Below are 20,643 nucleotides of genomic sequence, written 5' to 3'. Positions count from 1 at the left end.
TATTTAAACCTTATAAAAACCGTTCAATTACTTCGTACTACTTCAATTTTTCAGCGTGTTTCTGTAAAACTAAAGCAAATCCAACAGTATTTTTCCGAAATTTCCGTAAATGTGACTTGCTATTGTTTGACCTTCAATAAGCAACATAATTCCTCGATGGGGACATTAAAAGATTTTCCCCGCTCCTTTTATTATTATTATTATTGCTATCGAACCTTTCAGGGTTGAGGGCCGCCTCTCATCAACTAGTCCGATAGGTAAACAAAGGGCATTCCCCGTAACCATTACATTACCTATGGCTCCAGTCAGACCACGCGTCCCCAATCGTAACCCTGCCTCTCTGTCTCTTTCATCGTAACATTGGATTTCCACATATTTTTCATTTCAAAATTCCCTAAATTTTCCAGGTTTTCCCTTACCATCTAAAATCCTTTTCCCGCGATTATAAATATAGACTATAGTAGTTCATGCTAAGTTGCCTAACCGATAGGAAATTATTTCCTACAAAAGTTTTGAAAATCCTTGGTTTTTCGGATTTCCAGGTTCTGTAATATCCACGAAACATGATCGTTAACAATATGATTTCATAAGATATGTTCCATAAGTTTGTCACTTGTTACTGTCATGAAGTGACGTAGGTGAAACGTAATATGTTCTCGTAAAGCGACGCCTGGTGAGGCGCTGTCAAAGGCTTAGTACAGACTAAATAGGAAGATGGACTACAAAACCGAGTGCAGTCAATTCTCGCTTCTCGTTCTCGAACTAGCTCTCAGTAAGCCTCTATCATTAAGAAGTAAAGGAAGTTTCATACTTATGGAACATATCTTATAAACTTATGATATTTGTAATAGCTAGAGTTGCCACATGCCAGGGAAAACCTGGAAAAGTTATAGAATTTCAAAATGGGTCAATACTTAAAGGAATTTTAAGGATTCAACTAAGTATAGCTAGTTCCATACTTATGGAACATGTCTTATAAACTTATGGTAACAACTGCGAGTCCATACATGGACTTGTATTATCTACAGCTTGAAGGAGAGAATAATGGAGTGGAAACCCCCATACCTTAAGCGTTGCCTTTGTACCCCCACCTACGGCACCATAGTCCTCCCATCATCCCCAGCGGTTAGGTAGGGTCGTGCCGGACGAAATTGTAAAGGACGCTCCCTCTATCTCAAAAATAGAAGCTAGTTCTCATTCAAATAAAATGGCGCTACGCGGCAGCACTTAGCAATCGCCTACGGAAAGGTAGGGGCGTGCGCGAGGTACACTGGGAGAGATATGGTGCCGCAGGTCGCCCATCATCATTTCCAATCCATCTGACTCCCTTATCCCAGTCTACAGTACAGCTCCATGCATGGTGGGTCCATTTCCAGACTACAGTGAAGTCAGCTCAGTTCAGTTCATTCATTATACAATGCCTCGCTCTTGTCTCTTGATGGCCTCTTTATTAAAATTCATAGGGCGTCTATTGTCATAATTCTGGGCCTGAAATTTATAGGGTCATTAGACTGTTTTACTCTAAATTGATCGTCGCTCTGATTTCCTTATCAAATTGATTAAAATAAAGGCTGTATACTCTTAGTCTCTTACTTAGCTGCTCGCAAATGCTTGATGTCCCGCTTCATTTTGCGCAACAAGGCAAGATTAAGAGGCGAAGATATTCCAGTAATTTTCTCGCATGGTTTAGCCGGTGGTTTTAGATTCGGTCAAGCGACGTAATTACTCGAGGGAGGTTAGGTTAGACGATAAGGAGGAAGAGGAAGGCGAGGTCTCCCTCAACTTTTGCAAAATTAGATATTGAAGGAGATTATAAAGCGTGTTATACGTTGCGTACCGGATTATAAGTTACAATTAACAGTCGTCTCTTTGCGTGATTAATTAGCCATTTGGATTATTATGTAATTAAAACTCTTTATGGTAGGTACCTCGTTAAACAATGGGAACTTCTAAAGGGAATAATTTCATTATTAGAGTTCTAGATGTACTGTTAGTTGGGATTAAATTTGTTAAACTATTAGGAGTATATCATAGCGCAGGTAAACAAATTGTTGCGTAATTGGTAGTAACCATTCTCTAGTATTATCAAGAAGTGATATCTAGTTTATTAGGGAGAAGGTAGAAGATGCCTAACTATTCGCGTGCCATAGTCCCAGTCCCCTTTCAAAATACAAGGGGGACGTAAAAGAAGGCCGGGTTATTTCGCCTCTCCTCAGTCGGAAAATTCGTAATTTTCGTCATTCGCGTCGCGCTGACGTGAGTTTTCAAGAACCAATGAGATGCTGGTTGTAATTTAGAGGCCGGGATTAACCCCGGACCTACGTTTGGACTGCTGGAGATAAAGCTGGAAATGTGGCGAATTTATACCTTATCCCTATTAAACTAGATATCCCTTCTTGGCATTATACAGGGTGATTCTGAAAGGTCTGAGATATGGACTTCCAAACTTTGATCGGCCCCTGATACAAGGAAATAGTAATAACAAATGTGAAGTATAGCTTTACTTAACCAGCGTACGCTGCACACTTCTACCCATTTAATATACACTTCTGTTAGACAATGGTTCAATAACTTCTTAGATTGAAGGCTATTGAAAGGAGATAATGTCTTAATTCACATATGCAACTATGTCCTTGTTTTAGAGGCCAATGTTTGGAAGTCCATATCTCCGGTTGTTTACCCGGCCATGTTATTTGACACTTTCCACTCAGTTTGACCCAGGGAACGCACCCTTTAATTTATGGCAGACTTATCAGAAAGATCCTGATAACATATTGCGGGTTACCTATAATGATTTGTACTGTCAAGTGAGGACTTTCAATGACTTACTTCACGTAATCTCTATATATGCAGTCAGAAATAAAGAATGCCTAAGTTGTTTCGAGAAAAGTGTTCGAAGTGCTCAACTTGGGAGATGCCTTCCCGTGCACCGATATATAGAAAGCATTGCGAACTATTGTCCTTCGAACCAGGCAACAAACTTGTATAAAACGGTTTGCCGAGTCTTTTACACTAAACTTGACCATGCAGTGAACTCCCCAAAAATATACTCGATTTAGCTTCCCTGTCAAGTAGAAAAAAGACAGCCAGTTGAATCAAAACCATTTGTGTTCTTCCATTCTCTTTCTAGTCTTTTCTTATGTTGTTTATAACAAGTTAAGACAGTTTACAGTGTGGCTCAGCTGCTAGCTATTTGCGAGGATCCATTATAGCTTTTATCATGATCAAGTGGTTTTCTTCTCTCACCCCAACTAAACTGGGATCTACAATTTCCATCTAACAAAAGAGCTCATCTTGACTTTTGTTTTAGTCTTTACAGTTTAGATGAAGATTCTACATCCTTGGTTCACTCGTTTGTAAGGGAACGAACGCAAATAGTTAAGTTAGAATGAAGGGTGTCTGCTACGCAAGAATGATTAAGTGAGGTGTGGGAATAATAGTTGATCAGGTATGATAATTTAAGAAGGTTAACTATTTAGTTGGAATATGGGTGTCAGGAACGCTCTGTAATTTTCTTGCCTTATGCGTGGAAGTTTTTGGCCTCTTCGATGTAACACTGACTTTGAAACTTCGCCTTCCATCTCGCTTTTGGTCCCTGCGCTCTAGGCGTTTTGGGTCCAGAGAGTGAGCAGAGACGGCAATGGGTTAACTCCCTTGTATCCTTTTATGTCCCGATACTGAGGGTTGCCTACCACCTATTTTACATCTTGTCTTAAGTTATCTTGTTTGTATTGATTGTTCTTCATGCACTTTTCGCAATTCTTTACCAAATTTGACCAAATTGCATAGTTGAAATCAGTAACACTAGGGGAAGGTTTTTGAAGTGGTTCATCAAGGTTTATTGACTCTAGACATTAAAACTGTTAAGAACGTCTCCTATTCTGGATCTGTAGCATTGTAACTTTATGATTAATCCTTAATGAATCATAGTTTTATTGAAATTTTAAGTTTGAAAGCTGTTTTTATTTTTTAAAAAAAGTCATGCGGATATTTCATAAGTGTGGTCCCAAAGATTGAAAGAAAATTTAGTGTTCAGTGTCTACATAGAAAGAAAACCCTTTCCGGTTTCCACTCGGTTTAAATCCCCGGCAAACGTCAGGTATAGATTATAGCTAGTATCATAAGTTTACATGATATGTTCCATAAGTACGACACTTTTTATATATTTCGTAATGCTGGAGACTTACTGGGAGCTAGTTCGAGAACGACGCGGGAATTAATACACTCGGTTTTGCAGTTCATCTTCCTATTTAATCTGTACTAAGCCTTTAACTACGCCGCACCAGGCATCGCGACGTTTCAGCTACGTCACTTCATGACAAGCTCTCGGTAACCAATGACAAACTTATGGAACATATCTTATGAACCTATTTCTAGTATTAAATAACCTTGTATTCTGAGTTCTCTAGCTTCCTATCTTTCTCCTCATTGGTTCAAGTTCAGAAGTATAAGCTTTAAGAAAAAAAATGGAAGACAGTATATAAAAAGAGTAAATCTTAACGTACTCCTCATTGTTGAAAAAGGGGGATTGGAAGCTTGCGAGTGAAAACAAAGAAGTCTTCTTTCTTACTCTGTAAACTTCCCGAATGGCCTCGATAAAAAAGATAGGGTTCAAGCGAGGAAAAAGACTCGAGAAACGTATACGGAGTAGAGATTTCTCTTAAAAACTCTTTTCTTAACTGCGACTGAACCATTGTATCTCCATTTGTCGCTTAGGTTTTTATCCTCCTCTACACGTCCTGTACATCCTTCTTCGGCATCCTATCCATTCTTTTTTTTTAAAGTGCACCCGAGTCTTAGGACCAAGCCAATGAAAGAGCGTGTGAAGAAAACAGCTCTTAAACGTCTCTCATTATTGATTTATTGAGCCACCCATCGCCTTATGTTTCCTCCCTCGAGATTGACTCGGTATCTGATATTTATCGGATGATGATATTTCATATATCTATGAGAAATGTAGCGATTAAAAAGTGGGTTATGTACGAACGCAATTTTTTAGGATGTTTTGGCTACTTTTCTGGTGTATGAAGTACTTTATCAGACAGTCAGTCAGTACTTTTACTGTTCATTCATGATGCTTCTTCGGGGGCCAATCTTGGTTGAAAAATGTACTGTTATCTTTGGTCCGTGCAAATAATAGATCTAATTTTATGATTTTTAAAATTTCAGATATACGATTTCATCACTATGTCAGCTGTACGTTCCGGGTTCTTGCATGCAGCGAAACATGATGGTAAGTACTGTTTTTAAATGGTGAAGGTGCTCTATAATAGAGAGACAATATCGTTCTAATTAAGTTTCCTAACGTTGCTAATCGTCTTAAATTGGCTAATAGATAGAAAGTTGAGCGTAATTACGTATAATTCGAGTTGGTACAATTTTGATTTATTCAGGGCTTATTTCACATACCCACGCTGGGAAAATGATAAGTGTAAAATGGTTTGTTTATATTTACGAGTACTTTGCGCCGGATAAGAGTCAATTGAATTTTACTCTGCACACTGTACGTAGTGACCATGCACCTCGATCACTACATCGCTTAGAATCCACGTTAGCTTCATTATGACACTTGACCTGACCCTAAACCGCGTCTCTTCAATAAAGAAGAACTTCAGGGAAAAGAGAAAACAAGACAAAGTTATCTTTCGACCCGCTTCAGCCAATAATTTTTGCCCTATTGCAACCTATGGGATTAGATTCGTACGTATAATAAAGTACGGGTTTATTATCGCTTTACATTATAGCGAAAATTAAGGCTTATCGTTAAACCGCAGTGTAATGAAAATAGTGCTTCTCATCAAGTCTTCATTTTTATTTGGGAAATAATATATGATGAAAGATTTAATTGCCCCTGATACGAAGCGTCGTCCATAAACTTGACGCGTGTAATCTAAGTACTGTAAATCCCGAGCTCTCCTGTTGACTGACGTGACGTCCTTCTCGTATGTAAACATTTCCCCGAACGGAAATGTCCTTTGGCAGGTTAAGGTAAATTAATTATTACTAGGTGATCGTAAAGGATTAAATGCTCGGCTTCAATATTAAGCGATAAAAAACCCTAAAGCCTCCCTCGAAATTTATTTTGGCACCTGATCTGATAAAGCGTAAGCTATTCTACGTAAAATTTTAAAGGGGGGTATAAACCAAAATGGATCTGTTGTTTTTGCTTCAAAACTATAGAGTTGGAGGTAATAAATAGGGGTTATTTGGGACGATGCTGGGAGTATATTGATCTAAGGTGAATTTTCAAATAAACCCTTGCAACTTCTACCGTCTTTCCCCCATTAGTATTGTTATCGTGTAGTCCTCACCAAGAAGCTCCCTTTTTTGTCCGTTGTACTGTCAAGGACCAATATAAGACCTGAGTATTTGCGAATAGGACTAAATATCTTGGGTTTAAGTTGGCTCATACTTAGCACAGAGCCGATAAGCTTTCCAATATGCTTGGAAATAGACCCTTTTCAAAAGTCGGTGGTAAAATAGTCTGGTGTTTGAGCACCTTGTTGTCAAAAGACGGAACCTGACACGGTATGTGGGCAACAAAGGCGTTAGATATGCATGGGATCAAACTAAAGGACTTTGGTGCGGGACTGGCAACTTTGAAGCCCTATCTAACGTCTTTGGATCCAGATAACGGATTTTCCGTCTTAATACCATCTCAAGCAGACGATATGCGGCCATCTTCTTCTTTAGAAAAAAGGGTATATCCCTGGGTCTATTAACCATTAGTTTGAGAACATTTTTAGTCAATTATACTGTAGATATTGCACTCCCTTTGGTTTTATCGCGGAAGACTCTAATTTTCCAAGTAGGATCTTAATGATCCGCGAATAATTGGATGATCCGGAAACGCCCAATTTCCTAGAAAGAATCGAATTCCAAGTTTTGATAAGTCGAGTTTTTGCCATGCTGCTTTCGGAGAATTTCTCCTTGCGGGTTTTGCTGTTAATAGGTCAAATTTAACCAGTTTCCCGAATAACAGTGCGAAATCTGAGGAGTATATCGGCTTGGAGGATAGAGGTGAGATGGAGTATAAATGTTCGTGGGCCATGTGCGGAAATGAACGTCACCCAGAGTGCCCTGCGCACGCCCCTACCTTTAGTAGGGTATTGTTAAGTGCTGCCGCGTAGCGCCATTTAATAACAGTTCTGGCTAGTTCTCATGGATTAGCTTCTATTTTTAAGACACAGGTGGCACCGTCTATGTTTACGTAGCATACGACCCTACTGAAACGCCAATGAATGAGGATGTTGGGAGGGCTTCGTTGCCGTTCCGTAGATGGAAGTTTGAAATCTGGGGGTTCTGGAAAAAAAAAAATCTAAGCAGTTGAAAAAGATTTTTCTAACACGATTACAATATTTAATCATGTATTGTTTTATGATGAAAGACCTGGGTTACTATTTTCTTCAATGTAAAATATGGTTTTATGATTGGACAAAGTTTTTCGTATAGAGGTATCTCAGACGCCTTAGTGTGACGTCACCCATGCTATTTGCCCATAGAACCAAAGCTGTACCAAACATGTCCGTCCACTGCCAAAGCTAAGCCCGTGACGATTTAATTAGACCATATACGTCACAAGTGAAAGAAAGCTATTGCGCTTACTGATTTGAATCACAAAATTTGAAAGAACAAAATTATATATGGATACAATTTTCGATACTTTGATTTATAAAAATGAAGTTGCTGAAGGTTGTTTTCATTTCCATAAAATAAATCACATCTTTTGACGAAAAACTGATAATACTCCCATAGAAATAAGTTCAAATAACTTGGGAAATTATTTCTCTAGTAGCCAAATGTTCATATTTAAAAAAGGTAAAATTACTATTAATGTTTAGTTTTGAAACAGTTAGAAAAAAAACCAGAAAATATTTTGAAAACAAAGAGTAAATTTGGTCGAATTTTGGACTTGATTAAGAATTTTGGACTCGAAAATGGACTCGAAACCATGTTTTAAGGACTCTATGGACTCGACGAGTCCTGCAAAATTGTACTCGAGGACTCTATGGACTCGACGAGTCCTGCAAAATTGTACTCGAGGACTCGACGAGTCCACTTCTCCAGGACTCGGAGTCTCGGACTCGAAACCTAAAAATAAGGACTCGCACACCTCTAGTAAAAATATATATCACATTTCCTATGAAATATACATTTATGCTATTAGTAAGGTAAATAAATGAATGGCCCATCTTTAAATTTAACGAAAACTTTATTAAGAATGGAGGTTTATTTTTTGTTTTAATTTTTAGGCGAATCTCGACCTACGCTGTTTAACTATATAAGATACACTGTTTTATAAAGAAACGTCAACGCCCTTAAAACGCAAGGTTTTAACTTACTATGTTCCATCTCAATCAAAGCCAATAAACATGAAAATTAATTTGATAACGAAAAGAAATGAGCCGTTATGGAGCCTTTTCTTACAATATTGATTCTAAAGGCAAGGCAACTCATCAAATCGAGCAACCTTATTTGAAAAAAAGGTAGGGAACACATGCAGATTGTTGAAATGAGATCACTGTAATTGTGACGATTACTCAATTGGAAAACCGGCATTTGACTCTACTCACGCTAAAGTAGATCAAAATGAAATTAAATTACGGAGTTTTAATTAACTTTAACAGCCTCTTAAAGATAAGGCGGATCTTTCACTCTGATGTAATAGCATCCAAGGTAATTCCCCGAATCTTCCAATCTTGTCAAAATAATAGAACAACGTTTGCTGGTAAACTGAGAGTCTTCCTCAATAGCGTCATTGTTATGAAAACCAAACTCATTCTTCAGGTGATCAATAGGTTCTTCCCATTTCACATTGGAATCCAGCCTCGATGCGTCTGGGTCGTATATCACTTCATTTGATGGAAAAGGCGTTGCAGCTTCGTTTTCCAATTTGACGCAATTTAAGTCAAATTCAGAACTAAAATTATCGTTCGATAAAGGTTCGGGTTCTTTCTTAATTTTTTCAGGGGTTATGGTAGGACACATGGTATTAAATTCGCCCAATAATGAAATCCCTTGTTTGAAGTTGGAACCGACAGATTCTGAAAGAGTAGAATTAGACTCTGTTGCGTTTCTGGGTTCATCGGGATCTGATTCAGAATGAATATCCAATTCTTTTGGCTGAGGAATTTCATTAGGAGAACCGTGGTTTGCATTTGGCACACTTCGTTCTGGCTGCGAACTTCTTCGTTTGTCGTCTGCCTTTTGTTTCAATGGGAACACAAAGTCTGCAAAATCAGTTGATCTACTTTCAGATTGAACTTTGTTAGAATCTGATAATTTCGATTTCCTGTCTGCCTGATCGGGTTTTCTAGCATTGTCTTTCGTAGTAGCACGTTTCCGCTTGCTTGTCGACTGATTGTATTCGTTTTTCCGTTTTGACGAAACACTTTTTGGAATTTTTCGTTCAATTCCTGATTTTGATGGATGAAGTCTAGCACTTTCTTTAAAGGGACTCTAAAGAGGTCAGCGGACCGTTGAATTTCTTTTTTTAAAAAAACTCACCCGACCCATCCTCCCCTCTCTTGTGATTGGTTGTGATCCGCCCTGCTTCGACGTTTCCCCAGTTCTGACCCGCGAGAGTCCGAGACCCCCGCTGCGTTTGCTAGAAGGAAAGACTTTCGTTTTGCTCACCCCGCCGGGATTGTGACGTCAATAGCGACGTTTTCAAAAAATATTTCCAACGGTCCGCCGACTTCTTTAGAGACCCTTTAATTTGGCTGCGAAATCACAAAAATTACACTTAAAGGGACGCTCGTCACTGTGAGTCATGACATGGGTCTTTAAATTTTCACGTTTCCGGGTACGGTAATCGCAAATATCGCATTTGAATCGACGCTCATCATTGTGAATCGCGACATGTGTCCTTAAATTGCCGCGTGTTTTGGCACGAAATTCGCAAATACTGCATTTGAATGGACGATCTTCACTGTGAATCGCGACATGTTTCTTTAAATCACTCCGCCTTCGGGCACGATATTCGCAAATATCGCATTTGAAAGGACGATCTTCACTGTGAGTCGCGACATGGTTCTTCAAAACACCCCAACTGCGGGCACGATATTCACAAACATCACATTTGAAAGGACGATCTTCACTGTGAGTCGCGACATGTTTCTTTAAATCAGCCCGTCTTCGGGCACGATATTCGCAAATATTGCATTTGAATGGACGCTCGTCGCTGTGAATTAATTGATGATTCTTAAAGGCTGAGCTTTTCCCTGTCTGGAAACCGCATTGATCGCACTTGAACTTCATTTTTCCCTAATGAACCAAAAAGTGATTCAATAGCAACTCTTAAGAGTTCAATGTAAATACTTGAAAGGTAAGATGGGTGATTATATGGGCATTCCGGTTTTCACATGAACATCCAAACGTATTTTCGATAGAATTCTGAATCGGGTTGCAAATTTTACATCAGTGTACGCGTTAAACTCCAGATATTGAGCAGCGAGATGGTCATTAAAGCTGAAATAACATAAACATCTTACGAAAATTCTGAATATTTACATTAGTTGAATGAGATAATACGGCTATTCGTGCTAAAATGAGGATATCAGCATACAACATTCTAATTTGAGTAATCTATTCAGCTTACCATAAGATTGCGAAAAGGAGGGTCACCTTCTTCAAGATGTCACCCAAAAATTACTTAAAACGTAACTTTTAAAATAGTCCTTGAAACATGCAATATTATATCAAAGGCTTTTTTAATAACTTCTTCTAACAAAACAAATGATAAAAATTAATGCTCCCACATGTGCACTTCGAAAATAGCGAAGTATTTTCGGCCAATAGAATGTATGCTAATTTAGAAATGGCACCTTGCAGTGTGTTGGTCTCTGTATCCCGCGAGCATCGAATTGGGCAAGCCTTCTCAAGTTTATGTCGCACTCTACGCACCTTTATAGTGAATGAGACCCACTGCATAGCCTTAGATCATTGTTTGGTGCTGTACAACACGAGCGCATCGGACAGAGCATGACAAATTGATTTTTGCCATTGTTATAAATTAATTACTAAAGTCTAGATGCGGAATTCAGCTTTTAAACCCAAAACGTATCTGAATATAATGATCACAATAGTCGATCTCAAATTTTAATGAGAAGTGTGAGGTTTCAACAAAAATGTATAAAATTTTCAGAGCGTGTAGTAAAGGAATTGCTTACACTAAATAACACTATACAGTTTAATCTAGAATCCCTTAACAGTTTCTCGGATTTCTTAGCTATTTGTCCCACAGCCACTAGCACCAGTTTCAAAAAATTTTTAATGTGCAGATAACGCAAAACTTGATGTTAAAAATTTCAATTATCTACTTCTCTGAAATTGGTAATTATGGGTGTTTAGAGCCTTCCAGTTTGGCTTAAATAGAGGCAAGTGTTTCGGTGTTGGTACTCAGTGAAGTTTTCGAAATAAAAAAAACATTGACTCCAAGTTGTTCCTGAGCCTCTATTTGTAAAATTCATTCCCGAGCCCGTTAAGAATTTTGTAATGTAAATCTTCAATTCGAGTGGCTTTATTTGAAAACAAAGCGAGAAACACGGAACATTTATTGAAAAAAAATAATGATAGCGCAGTAATTTTGACGATTACGCAATTGGAAAACATACATAAGACTATTTAGTCACGTTAAAGTAGATCAAAATGAACTAAATGATTGGATTCAAATTAACTTTAACCACCTCGTAAAGATAAGGGGGATCTTTCAATCTGACGTAATAACACCCAAGATAATTCCCCGAATCTTCCAATTTTGTCAAAATAATGGAACACTGTTTGTTAGTAAATTGATTTTCACGATCAACAGCGTCACTGTTGTGAAAACCGAACTCATTCTTCAGGTGATCAATTGGCTCTTCCCATTTTACATTTGATTCCAACCTCGATGCGTCAGAATGAGGGCCGTAAATCGCTTCGTTTGATGGAAGAAGTGTTGCCGTTTCGTTTTCCAATTTGACACAATTTAAGTCAAACTCTGAACTAAAATTATCGCTCGATAAATGTTCGGGTTCTTTCTTAATTTCTTCAGAGGTGGACTCGTTCGCATTTGTGGGTTCATCGGGATCTGATTCAGAATGAACTTCGACTTCTTTGGACTGGTCAATTTCATTACGACAATCATCGTTTATGTTTGGCGCACTTCGTTCTGGCTGCGAACTTCCTCGTTCATCGCCTGGTTTGCGTTTTAATGGGAACACGATGCCTGCAACATCATTTGATTGATAATTTTCGTTTTTCCGTTTTAAAGAGACAGTTTTTTGAGTTTTTCGTTCAGTTTTTGGAGTTTTTCTTTCAGTTCCAGATTTTGACGGATGAAGTCTAGCCATGTGATTGTTTAGTACTCGTTTTAATTTGGCTGCGAAACCACAAAAATTACACTTAAACGGACGCTCGACGCTGTGAGTCACAACGTGTATCTTTAAATTCGTTGGTGTTCGGGTACGGTATTCACAAATATCGCATTTGAATGGACGCTCGTCACTGTGAGTCAAGCTATGTATCTTTAATTTACCGCGTGTTTTGGCACGATACTCGCAACTATGGCATTTGAATGGACGCTCGTCACTGTGAGTCAAGCTATGTATCTTTAATTTAACGCGTGTTTTGGCACGATACTCGCAACTATGGCATTTGAATGGACGCTCATCACTGTGGTTCAAGACGTGTCTCTTTAAATACCAATTAGTATTGGTACGGTAATCGCAAATATCGCATTTGTATGAACGCTCAACACTGTGAGTCGCGATGTGTATCTTTAAATTTGCCCGATATCGGGTACGGTAATCGCAAATATCGCATTTGAAGACACGCTCATCACTGTGAGTCGCAACGTGTGTCTTTAGATTCCGGCGTGTTTTGACACGATATTCGCAAATACTGCATTTGAATGGACGCTCGTCACTGTGAATTAAGACATGTTCCTTTAAAGTCCAGAGTTTAAGGGCACGGTAATCGCAAACATCGCATTTGAATGGACGCTCATCACTGTGAATTAAGACATGTTCCTTTAAAGTCGAGAGTTTAAGGGCACGGTAATCGCAAATATCGCATTTGAATGGACGCTCATCACTGTGAGTGGCGACATGGCTTTTTAAAACATCGAGTCTTCGGGTACGGTAATCGCAAATATCGCATTTGAAAGGACGATCTTCACTGTGAATCACGACGTGTTTCTTTAAATCACCCCGATGTCGGGTATGGTAATCGCAAATATCGCATTTGAAGGGACGCTCATCACTGTGAGTCGCGACATGGCTCTTTAAAACATCGAGTCTTCGGGTACGGTAATCGCAAATATCGCATTTGAAAGGACGATCTTCACTGTGAATCGCGACGTGTTTCTTTAAATCATCGCGTGTTCGGGAACGGTAAGCGCAAATATCGCATTTGAATGGACGCTCGTCACTGTGAATTAATTTATGTTCCTTAAAGGTTGAGCTTCTTCCTGTCTGAAATCCGCACTGGTTGCACTTAAACTCCATCTCTTCCTTGTGATACTTCAAGACAAAATTATAAATATTACTTAAATATAAGTCTAGTTTATAGCATTTTGTCAAAGAAAATTACAGATTGTCTGATTGTGCTACAGTTATGTCTTTTTGTTCCTCCGCTTCTACTATGGCAACTTTTAACAACGCAAAAAGTTGTTTCGGAAAGTTTCGGTGCCACACATGGCCCATCATCATTGCCACTCCACGTTACATCATTTCTCCTCGCTTAACCAAAATCATGGAACTAAGACCATTAAACACAGATAGACTGGAATGATGAGCTAAAATAAAACCCCCGTTCTTCTAATGGAATCGCCTGTCGTCGCCCCTAGCGGGAGAGTCCCAAAACTTTCCGACTCAAAGATCATGCTATGGCTACGGATTGAGTCGAAAACGTTTCAATATTGGTGCTAGAGACTGAGGCGCTGCTCTAAAAGCGCTACGCGCCGGAACCCCATTACAATCCATCTACGTTTAATGGTCTTAGGATGGGGTACAGAAGCTACGTTATATCAGAAGTGAGATGAGACTAGAAGTGAAGGGCTCTAGCATTGGTAATAGATCCTGGCATTAGTGAACAAATTTGAGGATTTTACGCCGCTTCAATCGTGCCTACGCTGGAGAGAAAAAAATTGGTCGAGTTCCAAAAACATTTCCTACCCCTTTCCCCTCAACCTAAAGCGGCCGAACACGGACGCGGCTCCTTGAATCTAGTTCGGCCGTCTACCACCGCGAGCGTCTCACGTTTTGGAGGGAAAATTCAGAAACCGCTACTAGAGGGCCAACCGCTCTTGTGTTATCAAGAATATTCACCTTCGCCGAGTGAAGAATTTGGTTAGCTCAGTACTTCTGGTCTCATCTCACTTCTGGTTATATTTATGGAGACTTGTTTTCTCCATCTCAACTCGTTTCTCTGAGATACTGGCTTTCTCTGATTTGAATGAGAACTTCATGTTTAGCTGCGTCATTCGTAGAATTGTTATGACTACGAAATACCACGGTGTCATGCGGTGTTATGTTTATTAGAGTTTTAAGCCTGCAATCTTGAAATTACTAAGGTTCCAAGTATCAAAACCTTTCTCCATAAACTCCTACATAGGGGTTGAGTTAATTGGTTTACTAAGAAATATACAGGTAGTTCTGGCGCATTTTTTCATTGTGTATTTTTATGGGATAAATTTTAAACTTAGTTTGAAAACTCTTTGTGAAATAGCCTATTTAATAATTTGCATGGTTGATTTGCTCGTAAACTGTATAAGTTTTTATAGGCGCTACTTTTAATTTAGAGTTCATTAAATTTGTAAGCTTAATGAACGGTTTTTATAGAGCTCAGAGTCTTCAGACTAATGTGGATTAAGCGTAGACCATTAACTTGTTTGGTTCGTTAATTTTACTACCTGAGCTTGCAAAGTTTTTATACCTAATTTGGCCTATTTTCTATTGCAAATTAAGCTACACTGTATGCCTTTAACCATAAATTGATAATCTAGCATTAAGTTTATATTTCTTAATGAGTTTTATGGTAGACTCTTAGTATGACACGCTAGAGACGATGAAAAAAACCTTCCTTGATTGCAGGCGGAGTTTTTATTCCAATAATTTTCTCCCATGAAATATCTATACTATACAATACAAGAGCACGATCGCTTTAAAAAACCGTGATAAAAACGTGTTCGTCTTTTGCCACTTTTTACTCTCGAACGCCATCTATTGATGGTGCAAAAGAATTATTTCTTTCGAAACGTAAAAACCTCAGTAAAGAAAGTGGTGGAAATGTACCGCGTGATTAGGGTAAAAAGTCATAGGTTGGAGCTCAGATTAATAACCCCCTGGATATGAAAGGAAATAGGGAGGCATACTTGAATAGGGCATCGGCATCTCTAGCGCCCCTATAGTCAAAACTTGGAAAAAAGTTACCCCAAACAGACTCAGTAAGCGCGTCACCGCGTTTGCTACTCCATGCTCGGCTACTTTTTATCCGCGGTTCCCGTTTCTTTTTCTCTTCTCGTCCCGGTACCTGGTCCGGAGGTTTTGGTCACTAAATTGGGTAGGTTTTTGGTTTATTTATTTATGTAAAAATTAGATTAAACTATAAATTTGATAAATCAAATGACAGGAAAGCAATAATGGTCTTCGAAGAAAAAAAACCGTTTGCGTTTGCTAATCCTTGCCAGAACAACCATACAATTCAAACTGCGTCGTCTGCATGGGGTGACAAAGTTCTACGTTTTGCCGTCTGAGGGCGCCACATGGCGATACTATTTGAAAACGCCCGGTTTTGCTTGCCTTTCATATCCAGGGGTTATTAATCTGAGGTTGGAGATAGCGGGAGAAAAAGCCCACGATAAAAAGAGACACTCTAAACTTAAAATTCCATCCATGAGATTCAGGGCACCCCCATATATACTACCATGCATGGAAATTAAAATCCCTCGTGTATTTTGGGGGGCATATTTCTCATTGGCCTTGACGTAAAGGAATGGGGCATAAGACGTTCCACCAAAGACCTAATGATGGGCACTTAAAGAGGAATATTCGCTTATGCTTTAACTAATTGAGGTCATTTCTTTCATGAAATAATTGTATTCTCTATAGCCGGGGAAGTGCTCATAGTGAATGTAGACGCGGAAAAAAGCTCACTTTCGTAAAGTGTTCATTAAACACGCACTTTTTTCGCTCGTGTTCGACGTTACCCCAGGTTCTCAGCCAATTAAATGTTCTTTGACATTTTGTGGTCCAGGGAACTGTTTTATAGTTATGATTTGAGTGTTTTAGGGATGACCCCTTAATTAAATTAGAAATCATTGCCTTTCAGTTTCTTAATTACTTTTAAGGGGTCATACGTAAAATAATCCGATCATAACTTGAAAACGGTGGCCCGGACGGCAAAATGTCATAGAAATTACATTTTCGACTCAAAATCGCCCAAAGAATATCCCCATTAATTTATAGCACACTTATCAGAAACACCCTGTATACGAGTAATGTTCTCCCAAAATTTTACCTTCCTAGATAAAGCTGTTTGAACTGGCTGTTGATGAAATCCTGACTTACATCGAGAAGCGATATTTAGTTTATTAGGGAGAAGGTATAACTTGCCTAAGTATTGGCGCCCCATAGTCCCATTCCCCCTTTCAAAATACAAGGGGGGGACGTAAAAGGAGGCCGGTCTATTTCGCCTCTCCTCAGTCAGAAAATATGTAATTTTCGTCATTCACGTCGCGGTCGCGCTGACGTGAGTTTTCAAGAACCAATGAGATGTTGGATGTAATTTAGAGGCGGGGATTAACTCCGGACCTACGTTTGGACTGGAGATAAAGCTAGAAATGTGGCGAATTTATACCTTCTCCCTAATAAACTAGATATCTTTTCTTGCTTATATTATTAGAAATATTGTGTAAAATCTACATATCTAAAGAATGTTATGTTCTATTGACGATGCACTGTACTAGCTGTAGGTTGCAGACTTTCCACCCTTTGTTGCTAGTCCCCTTAGACTATGAGGAGGTATTTTGCTTCCGCTTCTTTTAATCTGGAAGTAATCGAGTGAAAAGCGCGGGTATAACCGTAAATTGGATTTGAGCTCTTTTTATCGGCGACGGCTGTAAACAAAAGGAATCTCACTGGCGCGTTAACTCGTTCGTCGCTAGGCGTAGAAGCCGTACCACGATCAAATCAAAATGAAAAGAGTGAGAGAAACAGAGGCAGAAATGAGATGAAGACTACACGAGCTAGGAGCAGCAGGATGGGAAAGACAAAACGTACACCAATTGGCATTCTTCTCGCCCTAGCTCCAATTTGCGTCTTGATCAGCCAGGGAGTTACTGTATAGAAGACAGGTTTTTAGACTGAGCCCCGTTTCAGAATGCTAAGCTTTTCCACTGCACGCGACCACTGAATTTACACTCTCCTCTCATCATCCTTATCTTTCTCTTAATATCAAATGTAGATGAACCCGAAGTTATCTCAAAAGTTTTGTTAATAAGTCAACGACATTAAACCCATATTAAATTAGAGTTATGATGACGATGATCTTCGCATCGCCCTCTTTTACTATATAATGGCGTTTATGAGTTGGCTCGCGCTGCAATGAGACTTAAAGAGTGTTAACATCAGATATTGAAATGCGCGTAACGGGTAAGGAAAATGCGCGTAACGATTAACGAAAATGCGCGTAACGGGTAACGAAAATGCGCGTAACGATTAACGAAAATGCGCGTAACTATTAACGAAAATGCGCGTAACTATTAACGAAAATGCGCGTAACTATTAACGAAAATGCGCGTAACGATTAACTAACTGCGCGAGTATGTTATGGCTGAGTGTGACATATTACAGTCGCAATGTTTGAGAGGATCCTTCTTAAATTAAGGATGTTTGAAAGCTTCCTGTTAATTTATTTAATTTTTCTCTTAGCAGCTCTAGCTTTGTCCGCTTTCATCTGCTCCTATCTTGGGTGTCTTTTGCAGCAAGCAACGACGAATTACACTTATTTCGCGACAATGCCGTGCACGCACTCTAATTTTAAATCTAATTTGAGTTTTTTCTTCTTTTCTTTCATCTTAATCTTTTCCTTTCAAGCGTGCCTTGTTCCTAAGGCTATCTTTATGCCGGATAGCGTTAGTGAGAGGCAGCTAGTTTGCGCTCCATTAAAGGGATTTCTTCTTATGCCCAAAGGGACAGAGGGTTATGTTAATTGGTAGACTTCGAAATAAGTTATCCTTCTCTTCGTGTGAAGTTCAAGATACTGGTAAAATATTGGTGCCATTGAAAATACAAATATTTTTGTGTTGCAAAAGACGTATTTATTACAACGATGGGCTGCTCCTTTTCATTGAGGCGATTTGTTGAAAATGTAGTGCGAAGTTTGAAGTTTTTTCTGTTTAGTTTGTCACTGGTTACTGAGAGCTTGTCGTGAAGTGACGTAAGCGAAACATCATAGATTCTTGTAAAGTGACGCCTGGTGAGGTGCTGTCAAAGTCTTAGTACAGACTAAATAGGAAGATTGACTGCAAAACCGCTTGTAGTCAATCCTCGCTTGGCGTTCTCGAACTGGCTCTCAGTAAGTCTCTAGCATTATGAAGTATAGGTAGTGTCATACTTATGGAACATATAAACTTATGGTGTAAAGTAATAAAGGTTTAATTATAATTTTGATAATGCTTTTAGATTAAAGTAGCAAACTTAAAATGTATTCTAATTCAACAGAGCTTGAAACATGTATATATCAACAATATTAAAGATGATTCCAGCAATTAGGTTTTCTTACAGGAGCCTACCAGTTAGGCTTCTTAGTTAAGCATTGGACGTTTTAGACTATCCAAATGTTGCGTCACAAAGAGGCTAAACGCGTAGCTTCCAGTAAGAACATTTAATCGTTCTTATCTTCTTTAATATTGTAGATGGATATGTTTCCAATTTGAAATATTAATTATTTTATATATTCTCTTTTAAACAAATAGAAAAATTCTTGCCCTTTCTTTTAATTATTTGCGGAAATCAAGGTAAAGAATTTCCGATATTGAAATTGTTCCTATTTCCTGTCTAAGTCGCGTCACTTATCTGGGGTACTTGAGAAAAAACCATATCTTAATTCCTTGGTTCAAAATTATAGAAACCCTTCACGATCGGTCTTCAAACCCCTTGCCCATTTTGTAAATTACGGTATACGAACTGAATTCCCTTCTTGCGCTTAACAGGAATGCATACAGTTAATTAGAATCATTGTTGCCAAATATCCCACATGTTAATTTCTATGCAGGTTTTGTGAGTCGGGCTTGAATTTTGACGTTCTTCTAACTTCCCTTAGTTGATATAAACGCGAGGTGAAACCTCAGACCACCTAACACATGGACAGGCAACTGAATAGGGAGCTAGGTTTGCTTAGAGCAACGCCTGACACTAGCGCTGTGGCGGCGGATGTTGGATGTTTTTCACCAAACCCTTGTAAAATTCGCCCAGTTTTGTTTTTTTGAGAAGTAGAGGTCTCCAGTCACCGATATGGGGAGAAAATCTGAATAAATTATAACAGTCAGCTGAATTTCATTATTTATTTATTTATTTATTTACTTATTTATTTATTTAGCCTCTCTCTCTCATTAAAAATTCATAAATGATCTATCAAGTTAGTGTTTTGTAAATATCACTCTGGTATTGTTTATAAAGATTGTTTAACATTAAGCCTTGGCTATAAAATATTCCGAACCATTACAGAGGAATTTTTCTATACGGGACATTTTGGCGATAAATTGCGGTCGGTAGACACGTGAGGGCGCGTGCTACGCCTTGCCATTTCAACCCCATTTGTTAACTCGGGTTTAACACGGCTTTGCCTGTCCATGGGTTAGGTGGTCTGAGGTGAAACGTGCAGTGAGATAGATTATTCGCGAGGTAAAATTCGTCATACCTAATGATTAGTCTAGCTCTTCCTACAAAATCCGCCTAGATACGTTGAGTGAAAATAGCTGCACAATGATTCCAATTAGCTGTATGTATCCCTGCGCTAACTGATTGTTCTAACGGTACGTAGGTTTGAACCCGCTTTATTTTTAACGATGAGTACGTTCTCCTCTTCCACTACAAATTGCGTTTGTTTTTTTTCTTCTTTCTTTCTTTTCTAAAGAGTTAACGTATATAGGAAGGACTTTTAAAAATCGTTAAGCCATCCAAGGGGTACAAGATGGTGGTGGTAGTGGAAGTCCCGTTCCTGTAGGAAAGAAGATGGTTGAATTGTTGGCTTTGCACCGCCACCAAGCTAAGCCCAAGAAGTGATATCTAGTTTACTAGGGAGAAGGTATAAGTTCGCCACATTTCCAGCTTTATTTCCAGTCCAAACGTAGGTCCGGAGTTAATCCCCGCCTCTAAATTACAACCAGCATCTCATTGGTTCTTGAAAACTCACGTCAGCGCGACGCGAATGACGAAAATTACGTATTTTCCGACTGAGGAGAGGTGAAATAGCCCGGCCTCCTTTTACGTCCCCCCGTGTATTTTGAAAGGGGGATTGGGACTATGGCGTGCGAAAACTTGCGCATCTTATAGGGAGAGGGCAAACCCATTCTTGCCACGTCATAGGCTTATATCTCTTACCTCGATTCCATCCCCCTAACGGGGGAATTTCAGTGTCGCGCCTACAAACGCTCCCCTA

The 20,643-nt window shown here is 39.0% G+C and overlaps 3 protein-coding genes across 3 annotated transcripts; all 3 read right to left on the bottom strand.

The window, feature by feature from the left end:
- Positions 1 to 2,083: 2,083 nt before the first annotated feature.
- On the bottom strand, positions 2,084 to 9,516 carry LOC149610539 (uncharacterized). The gene is made up of 3 exons (XM_089859544.1): positions 9,508 to 9,516; positions 5,014 to 9,459; positions 2,084 to 4,945 (listed from the first exon to the last, which is right to left on the bottom strand). The coding sequence occupies exons 1-2, from the start codon at positions 9,514 to 9,516 to the stop codon at positions 8,632 to 8,634; spliced, it is 837 nt and encodes a 278-aa protein (XP_089715670.1). The 3' UTR covers positions 2,084 to 4,945; positions 5,014 to 8,631.
- On the bottom strand, positions 9,415 to 10,949 carry LOC149610538 (uncharacterized). The gene is made up of 2 exons (XM_089859112.1): positions 10,321 to 10,949; positions 9,415 to 10,266 (listed from the first exon to the last, which is right to left on the bottom strand). Exon 2 carries the CDS (start codon positions 10,258 to 10,260, stop codon positions 9,703 to 9,705), a length of 558 nt encoding a protein of 185 aa, XP_089715238.1. The 5' UTR covers positions 10,261 to 10,266; positions 10,321 to 10,949; the 3' UTR covers positions 9,415 to 9,702.
- Positions 10,950 to 11,086: 137 nt separating this feature from the next.
- LOC149610537 (uncharacterized) lies at positions 11,087 to 14,464 on the bottom strand. The gene is made up of 3 exons (XM_089859543.1): positions 14,383 to 14,464; positions 13,573 to 13,721; positions 11,087 to 13,502 (listed from the first exon to the last, which is right to left on the bottom strand). The coding sequence occupies exons 1-3, from the start codon at positions 14,462 to 14,464 to the stop codon at positions 11,655 to 11,657; spliced, it is 2,079 nt and encodes a 692-aa protein (XP_089715669.1). The 3' UTR covers positions 11,087 to 11,654.
- Positions 14,465 to 20,643: the final 6,179 nt, after the last annotated feature.

The sequence above is a fragment of the Phalangium opilio genome, unplaced genomic scaffold, assembly GCF_054372755.1.
Source record: "Phalangium opilio isolate 3A_F unplaced genomic scaffold, DU_Popi_V2 ptg000329l_1, whole genome shotgun sequence".
Taxonomy (NCBI): domain Eukaryota; kingdom Metazoa; phylum Arthropoda; class Arachnida; order Opiliones; family Phalangiidae; genus Phalangium; species Phalangium opilio.
This window is presented reverse-complemented; position numbering and strand designations above follow the sequence as displayed.